Source organism: Onychomys torridus, chromosome 11 (assembly GCF_903995425.1).
Source record: "Onychomys torridus chromosome 11, mOncTor1.1, whole genome shotgun sequence".
In the NCBI taxonomy this organism is placed as follows: Eukaryota; Metazoa; Chordata; class Mammalia; order Rodentia; family Cricetidae; genus Onychomys; species Onychomys torridus.
This window is the reverse complement of record NC_050453.1, coordinates 29,233,049-29,241,605: the sequence shown is the minus strand read 5'-3', so window position 1 is coordinate 29,241,605 and position 8,557 is coordinate 29,233,049. Positions and strand designations below refer to the sequence as shown.

Genomic DNA, 8,557 nt, shown 5'->3' with positions numbered 1-8,557 from the left:
CACTCTGGCTCTGTGTCTTTGTACCACTTGGCTGTTTAGAGCAGTCCTAAATGCTCACTACTGAGACCCAGGTGCCACAGCTGAGGCAAAGGTGGGGGAGCAGGTGGGATTCCTTGGCGTGGACCCCCCTTGCTCCTTGAGCTAGAACTTGAAGTTTGGGCTTTGGGTGCTTGCTGTGGTGGTCAGGAAGACAGCCTTTCCTGTTCCTCTTAAGCCTGGGTGCTTAGATAAGCTAGGCTCAGGGCTCTTCATTTCACAGAGCAAAGGAAGACTCCAAAACCTTTGCCATGCAGCCATTCCAGAATGAATTACTTTCCCAGTGTGTTCTGTGGGCTGCCTGACTCCTGGTGTGGCACTATCTTTTTCCTGTGGCTCCTGGGCTGCAGCTCACTGAAGACATCTCATGAGGCTTGATGTTTGTCTTCGTGTGGTTGATTCCATCAACACCACCTACTCCAGGAGAGCTGTGCAGGGGATTGGCAAGGTTTTGGATGGAGTGGCAGGGGCTGAGGACAGGTACTGCTCACACTCCTGGCAGCTTTTCTGTTCTCTTTTTCCAGTACTTGTCTGGTGTCTGGAGGGACCATATTCCTAATTAACCAGTATGCACACAAGTGGAACATGGCACAGGCCTTGCCCTCTAGGGATGGGTTGCCAGGTAGTGCAGTAGATTGGCTTAAGACTCAAAGGTCAGAGAGGTCTTTCTTGATTGCCCTGGTCTAGGCTTTATGGAAAGGATGCTGAGGCCTCTGAGTCCTATTAGCTGATCCCCAACTCACTGGCATACAAGGAGAGATCATCTAAACTGACCTAGAAAATGGAATTTTCAGTGTTCTTCATGGAAACCCATGCCTTTCGATGGAGTGAGGCCTACTCATCTACCCAGCACTGCAGGCCTGTAAAGCACCTCATTAAGCATTGGGGCAGTAACACCAGTGTTTACCGAGAGAGAGAGAGAGAGAGAGAGAGAGAGAGAGAGAGAGAGAGCGAGAGAGAGCAATATCTCCAGAGATTCAGAGGATACAGTTGTGGATGCAAAGCATCAGGCAGCGATGGCAGGACAGTGGCTCCAAAGGGTCTGAGTGTTCCAGCTAGAGTCCTGGGGCTGGGCCAGTGAAGCAGGGGACCCTCTTGACCCAGTCTTGGAGACTGTGTAGGGGCCAGAACCATGCTTTTGCATATTCAGGGATTCTGGTTTGCTCAACTGAGGTAGAGAGAAGTGGGCGGGGAGAGAGGGAGAGTAGTCCCATACATTCTCCTCTGTCCTCTGTGGAGGACACCTGATTTTTGTGTAGAATCCCACCATCGCAGCTAAACTCAGCCATGTTAGCTGCAAACTTCTGTGCAGTGGCAGGCCTGAGGCCTTCTGCAGGGACTCATGGGTAAGGGCAGGTAGGACATTCGGCTACTTGTTTGCTTAATTAAATACCTCAGTCCTGATTCTGGCAGGCTCACTTGTAGGGCCATGACCCATCTCTGCTGCTGCTGCTTTATGAAGATTTTCCTCTTGACTTGGTTCCTGTGCTGTGTTCCGGATGCCAGCTCTGGGCCCTGTTGCATGCAAGAAGGCATTGAGTCTGGTACTACAGAGTACACTGCTCAGCACCTTGTTTTTCCCCCCCCCTCAGGCCAGACAACCCAAGCTGGAGTTCAAAACCTTAGACACTAGATGGCAGCAGCATGGCTGTGGAGAGCAAAAAATAAACCTGGAGGCTTGTTTCTCTGAGCCTTGCCATGCCTACAAATCCCTGGCCTTGACAACTGATCCTTATCTTCTATGTGTGACCCCTCTTGGGGTTCACAGGAACTATCTGCCCAGAGCTGTGTGATCTTAAGCAAACCAGTACTCCTGGGACAGGCAGGGAGAAAGATTGTAAAGACAATGGCCCATTTTGGTGCTAATGTTCTTAGATTCTCATTTGTGTAACTCTGATTTTGCCTTTCAGCCAAGAACTAAACCATCACTACCGAGATAGACTCAGTATTTGCAATAGGGTACTGTAGATTGGGTCTAGACAAGAGGAGGAAAATGAGGCTGATACAAGAGGCTGATACACTAGCCTGTTGAGATAGGACTATTATGAGTGCTTTTCCAAGAGGACAGTGTGCTCCTTAGATTTGCAGATTGGAGAGACATTTATCAGTGGACCGTAAGATGAACTCATGAAACATGTTCAGCTTCTCATTTCGTCCTTCTCCTGTCTGGAAGGAACAGTGAGGATGATGTGGCTAACCCAGACGAGGCCAAGAACAGGCATGTATTATGCCCCACTGTGTGCCTCACTTAAGACATCTAAGAGCCTGTTGTATGCTAGGCACCAACTGAGCGCTTCAGATGCCCCCTCTTCTTTTGTTTCCGGCAGATGGGACACAGTAGGACGGTGCTGATGTGTTGAGGCACAGTTACGAGTTAAGGTCTCAGGGGGCCACTTACTGGCTAGGTGCTTGGGACACATTTTTCAGGATTCCATAAAATGAAGGTCTGTAATGTTTGTGTATGCGGACACAGACTCCAAGGATGCTGCCCACAGCGGGTGCTGGGTGGACTACAGACATGCCCACAGTACATCCACCATGGACATAGGTGCAGGCAGACCTGAGCCACTGGGCTTGCTTCTTAGCGTAACCGATGGGGCAGAATCCTTCCTGTTCCACGGGGATCTCTAATCCTGAGAACCTTCAAAGGCTGTGTTCTTCCATTCAGATAATTAACTATGTGGAGGGTTGTTGCCCTGGGGGTTATTTGCTATTCGGGACTTAATGGGAGTGAAGGAGCATTGGCAAAGGGAAGGCAGCAGAGAGGAGGGTGGGAAGGCTGAGAACTGGGAACACACGAGGCTAGTAGGGACAAAAGAGCTCTTCTAGTGAGAAAGTCTTCCTTCCATGTTAATGGCCTGCTCACACACAAATCTCTCTACAATACCGTGAAGATGATGTATAGAGTCCCAGTCTATGTCAGCTCAACTTTGACCTTCTTTATACCTAGAAAGCCCCCACCCCCACCCTGCCCATGCCTTTAGGTGCTGAGGACCACTCAGTCCAGAAGTAATGGTGTCTGGCTCCCAGCTCCCAGAGCTCTCCTCTTCCCTCGAGTGTACAGAACCTGAGGAAGACCACAAGAACGTGGGTGTGACCAGCCATAAATGACTACCAGGAGGGGCAGGCAGATACTGTTCTTGTGGGTTGGGGAGAAAAGAGAAGAGAATCCAGGAAGGCCACTAGGAAAACTGTCTCAAAATGAGGTAAACCAGAGGCACAGCCAAGTCCCTAGTCTTGGTCATGAGGCTGAGAGAAGGAACAAGCCTTGTAGCCCAAGAAGGAGGAGGCATAGGTGGGTCAAAGGTCATCCTTAGCAGAGTATGTCAGCTGGGCTTTATTAGATGGAGAGGAAGAACTAAGGAGCTTTGGCGACATATCTTATTGACCCAGGTCTAAAAAATGACCTCGAAGGCCAAAGGTCAGGTGGTCATCTGTTGGGAAGAATTCAAAGCACAGACACCAATCTGCACAAGGTGCCACAAGCACAGTTTTGGTCAGGGTAATGTTGGCACACAACCTGCCAGTATTTGAAACAGCAAAAATCACAGGTGACCCAGCTCCTCCCAGAGGAAAGGACAGTCCCGGAGGACTTGGGTGTCAAGATCATGCCGAGTGTGGTAGAAAGCCTGTGTGCCTGGAAATGGGTCTGTCATTGGCATAGACACGCTTGAAGGAGAGTTCTGTGTGCTGTCCTGATGATGTATATCTGCAAGAAGTGGTTAAAAACCAAACTTCAAAAGTAAATAAATAAAACCCAAGCTATCCCTATTTAACTTGAAGTTTTGGATGGTGTTTTTGAAGATAAAATTGTCTAGGGTTATTATATATAAATCAGTATTTATGAATAAGTAAAAGTGTATTTAGACAAGTTTTGTTTACCTGATTAAATGTTTTTGGAATGTGTAAATTGTCAGTCTGCACTTGTGGTCTATGGACTTTTCTGGGTGCCTGTCCCTTCCCCCAACTTCCTACAGCCCTATTCCTATCTCAGCTACCCATGGGCTAAGAATAGTACTGAGCAGCAAGAGGGAACTTACTGTGCAGAATTGGGAGTGAGGATCCCCATTGTAAAGTCACCTGGATAGATCCATTAATGCATTTCAATTCCCCAAGGCTGTTAAACTCAAGGAGTATTGGGTTACATGACTGTTGCTTACCATATTCAAGATACTCTAAACCCAATTTTTCTTTTTTAGTGTAGTCCTGGCTGGCCTGAAATTCAGAGACCATCCTTCCTCTGCCTCCCAAGTACTGGGATTAAAGGTGTGCACCATCATGACCAGCTTTTTGTTTGTTCGCTTTTTGTTTTTTCAAGACAGGGTTTCTCTGTGTAACAGCTTTGGCTGTCTTAGAACTGGCTATGTAGACCAGGCTTGCCTCTGCCTCCCAAGTGCTGGGATTAAGGACATGCACCACCACTATCCGGCTCCCATGACCAGCTTTTAAGCCTGGTTTTTAAGAGGTTTAATGAGCTTTTTCATCTGTCTGTCTGTCTATCATCTATCCTATCTAATCTACCTACCCTCCTATCCAGTGCTTCTCTCCTCTCACAATCAAAGACACTGACAAGCAGATTGTAGCACAGACACACCCTCTGCACCAGGTTCATCATCTCCTCTCCTCACCTGTTCAAACTGACACTATCTTTTTTTCCAAGTGTGTCAGCGAACCTTGGGGCCAGTCTCCTAACTCCCTGCCTCTCCTCCACTGACTCTTGGAAGTGGTCAAGACTTAATCCTGTCTTTGCTATATCCTTAACTACTTGTCTCGTTGGCCCGTTCCTGAGTAATACACACCAGTTGTTTACATAATTGCTTTGCTAGTGACAGACCCAACTCCTTTGAGAGGACAGCTTCAAGTTCACAGGCAAATGAACAGAATGCACACCAATCTCACCCCCCATCAGCATTCTGCGCCACTGTAGACACTTGGCATTGCCTTTGTGCTAATCTTTTCCTGCAGCTACCCTTTGACCCGAGTGTTCCAGCACTCTGTCTCCTACAAATCCACACTACTGGTTTAATGTAACATCTATTTCTTCCACGACCAAGAGTGTTCTTGTGGGGAGGAGGTCCGTTTCTCATAGATGGCTCTGTGTAGCTATACCTTCGAGCATGTTCGTGGCCCAGCTGGAGACACGCTATGTCTTATGTTTAGTATCTGAGTCAGTCAGTTCCTCTGGCAGGATATTTAGGTTGCTGAAAATGACAGGGACAGTTAAGCTACTTGCCGATTAAACCAAAAGTGCTTTTCAACAAAAGCAGCTGGTGTAGCACACACAGAGGCCCCGTGCTTGAGATGACCATGGCAGGCCACATCAGCTCTGCACTGGCCTGGCCTTTCATCTATCAGGCAGCTTTGCAGGGTCTGAAAGCCACTTCTCGATGTGGTCCAGGGGGGTCCTTGCTTTTGAAGTAGTCCTTTTGTCTCACTAAATGAGCAGTACACTGCTCTGCATACCAAAGTATTTTAACTGTAAGGTATCAGGAGGCAACAACTGCCTCTCTCCCATCCGCAGGCCTGGCTTCTGGAAGAGGCTTTCAATATGAGCAGCCATGGATGCTTGTGCAGATGATGATTGGAAAGAATATAGATACAATAACCTGGCATTGAGAAGAGATTTTATTTTTGTAAAGGGATTGGAGAGATGTGTGTATGTAATTAGACTGAGGAAGGAGAAAAGGTTAGGTCTACAGAGCAGTCAGGACAAACACTGTTAAGACACACACAGGTCTGCGTATGGAGGACTGTCTGAAGTGGATGTGGATGTTAGTCAGCTGACTGACTGCTGTGAAATCAGGAATATGGACAGAGAGGTAGACCAGAAGACAGCACTGTCAGTTGGTGTTAATGTGAACCATCCACAAGGCTCTGACTGATTCACATGAGGTACCACAATCATGAGACAGCAGCTCAAGGTGAAGAAAAGTATCTTGGGAAGAGAAATGTAAAGGCCCTTTTACGTGATCTGGTCACACAGAGGTCAAGACGGAAAAGGTTCCTAAACACAGAAAGTCCTGTTTTGTTAGAGAAATGACTGGAAAATATGGGTCCAAGTAGCAAAGAATTAAATAAAAAGTCAGATTTAAGATCTTAAAACAACCACCTTCTTTAATTAGAAAGTAACAAACATGCAAATGGCAAGTGTAGAAATTTATTTGAACCAACATTTTCACTACAATGAAAATGACTTTTCAACATCGATCCAAGCTCCCACATCTGAGGGTGAGGGAAGTATTGCACTTTGCATTTTCTAGCACTCCATACATGGCAAAAAGTTTCAAAAACATTTTGCTTGTTTTGTTTTACACACTCTCCCAACTCATGCACACACTCATTCCAACTCAATGTTTGGTTATCCCAAAAAATGGGGAAGAACTCCGAAAAACCATAGCCTTAAATTGCACTAAAGTTCTGTAAAGAAAAAATATAATAAATGTCGTATACAAATTTCAGAACATCTAAGTGCTTGCGAAGAGTTGTCTATTCTTCATCCTCATTTTCATTCTCCTGACCTGAACCTTCAGATCTGTCGCCCTCCAAACGGTCTGGAACATAGAGACACAAGAATCACGCAAGCTCAAAACCCTCTTAGCATTTGTTCAGATGCCACCAGAGTCTGCTTAAAGCCGCAAGAAATGCTTACCAGTCAAACATAAATATGCAAAAATCTATTCACTATTATATATACAGACAAGGTTTTTGTTTATTTGTTTTAGAGACTTATGTCTCACTGGCTATATAGACCAGTCTGGCCTCTAACTCACAGAGATCCACCTGCCTTGCATCTCTAGGGCTGGGATTAAATGCATACACCATTAAACCTGGCTACATAATGGTTTTTAAATTGTGTGTGTGTGTGTGTGTGTGTGTGTACGTATGTGCACAAACACATCAATGTGGGTATGTGTACGTGAGTGCAGGTGCCTATGGAGGCAAAGGCCAGAGGCATGGATGCTACTGGGAGCTAGTGATAGAGTCAACTGTGAGCTGCCTTGTGTGGGCCCTCTGAAAGAGCAGTGTGTGCTCAACTGAACCGTCTCTCCAGCCCCACGTGAGTTTTAATTTCGTCAAGCGGTGAATGAGGAAATGAAGATGTGCCATCATATATGCAATAGCATGTAATTCTAAGATATGCAAGATCTTGAGATGCTACATTCTCTTGCAGTGGTTTTCAAACAAGGTTCCTTGGAGGCCGAGTTTTAATAACCGATGTCAGGTGCTATCAAGGGAACCTGCAAAGGAGGATGTGGGAGAGAAAAGAGTGGAGACCATGCATGTGTGTTCAACCTTTATGCAACAAAACAAACAAAAACTCCTTGCAAAATAAAAACCTCATCTACTGTTTTCAGTAAGTTTCTGACTTTCCATTGGGCTGCATTCACAGCTATGCTGGCTGGGACACGCAGCCTGTGGGCAACAGGTTGGACATGCCTGTAAGAGGATTGTGTAATTCTGTTTTTAAGATTTCTTAAAATTCAACATATTCTATGTTCTAGGAATTGTGCTAATCCTGACAATCCTTACAATGAGGACCAAAATAAATAGTTTCTTTCCTCAAGGTCGAGCATTATCTGGGTCCAGCACTCAAGTGCACATACAGTTATGAAGGTGTGAGCCGCTACAGCATGCTTTCTTGGGCTTATGTCATCTGCACCGACTACTCCTTTGCTTGGGATATTTTGCACACTTCATTAATAATCATGGCTCTGCTCAGTACCACTATTACCCTTTCTGTGAAACTGCCCCAGCTTCTTCAGGAGCTCCTTCCTCCACATATCCTGGAAAGCCCTTTATAAACCTCTCAACAATGACCCCAGTATACTACTTGAGAACCTGTCTCTCAATATTAGCTTTTGGGTGGCAAGAGTTATATCCATTTATCTTTCTATCCTCAGGGCTTATGACAGGATGTTCAATGAAGGTGTTTAATGTCCTTGTTTTGTCTCTGCCGTGCTGGGGATTAAACCTAGAGCTCCATGAACAGTAAGCACTGTACCACTGAGCTCTACCTTAGAGAAAGGCTTACTAAAAAAATGAATGAAGTTTTATGAAGATAAGCTGGATCATATCATGGGGTATGAAGAAGGCAATGGCAGAAATCACTACCACAGTAAGGTGGCATTTAGGACATTTATGACAGATACATTTCCCCAAGTAATCTGTAAAATATTAAGGTCAGATAAAGTAAATAGTCCACAACAGAAGGACACTAAACACCAGATGGAAGGGGACAGTGTAATTACAAAAACTGAGGAGAGAGCCGGGTGGTGGTTGCACACGCTTGTAATCCCAGCACTCGGGAGGCAGAGGCAGATGGATCTCTGTGAGTTCGGGGCCAGCCTGGACTACACAGCTAGTCCAGGTCAGGCTCCAAAGCTACAGAGAAACCCTATCTCAAAACAAAACAAAACAAAACAAACAAACAAACAAAAAAAACAAAAACAAAAAAACAAAACAAAACAAAACAAAAAAACCCCAAAAAACAAAAAACAAAAACTGCGGAGAGAAAGATTTT

General features: G+C 45.6%; 1 protein-coding gene across 2 annotated transcripts in view; it reads right to left on the bottom strand.

Moving 5' to 3' along the window:
* Positions 1-6,123: 6,123 nt before the first annotated feature.
* Positions 6,124-8,557, bottom strand: part of Dcaf6 (DDB1 and CUL4 associated factor 6) — a 120,900-nt gene continuing 118,466 nt past the window's right edge. For both annotated transcript variants that reach the window (XM_036201920.1, XM_036201921.1), the window contains one exon: positions 6,124-6,587. In XM_036201920.1, coding sequence (XP_036057813.1) covers positions 6,523-6,587 — 65 coding nt within the window. In that variant the 3' untranslated portion in view covers positions 6,124-6,522. The remainder of the gene's footprint in view (positions 6,588-8,557) is intronic.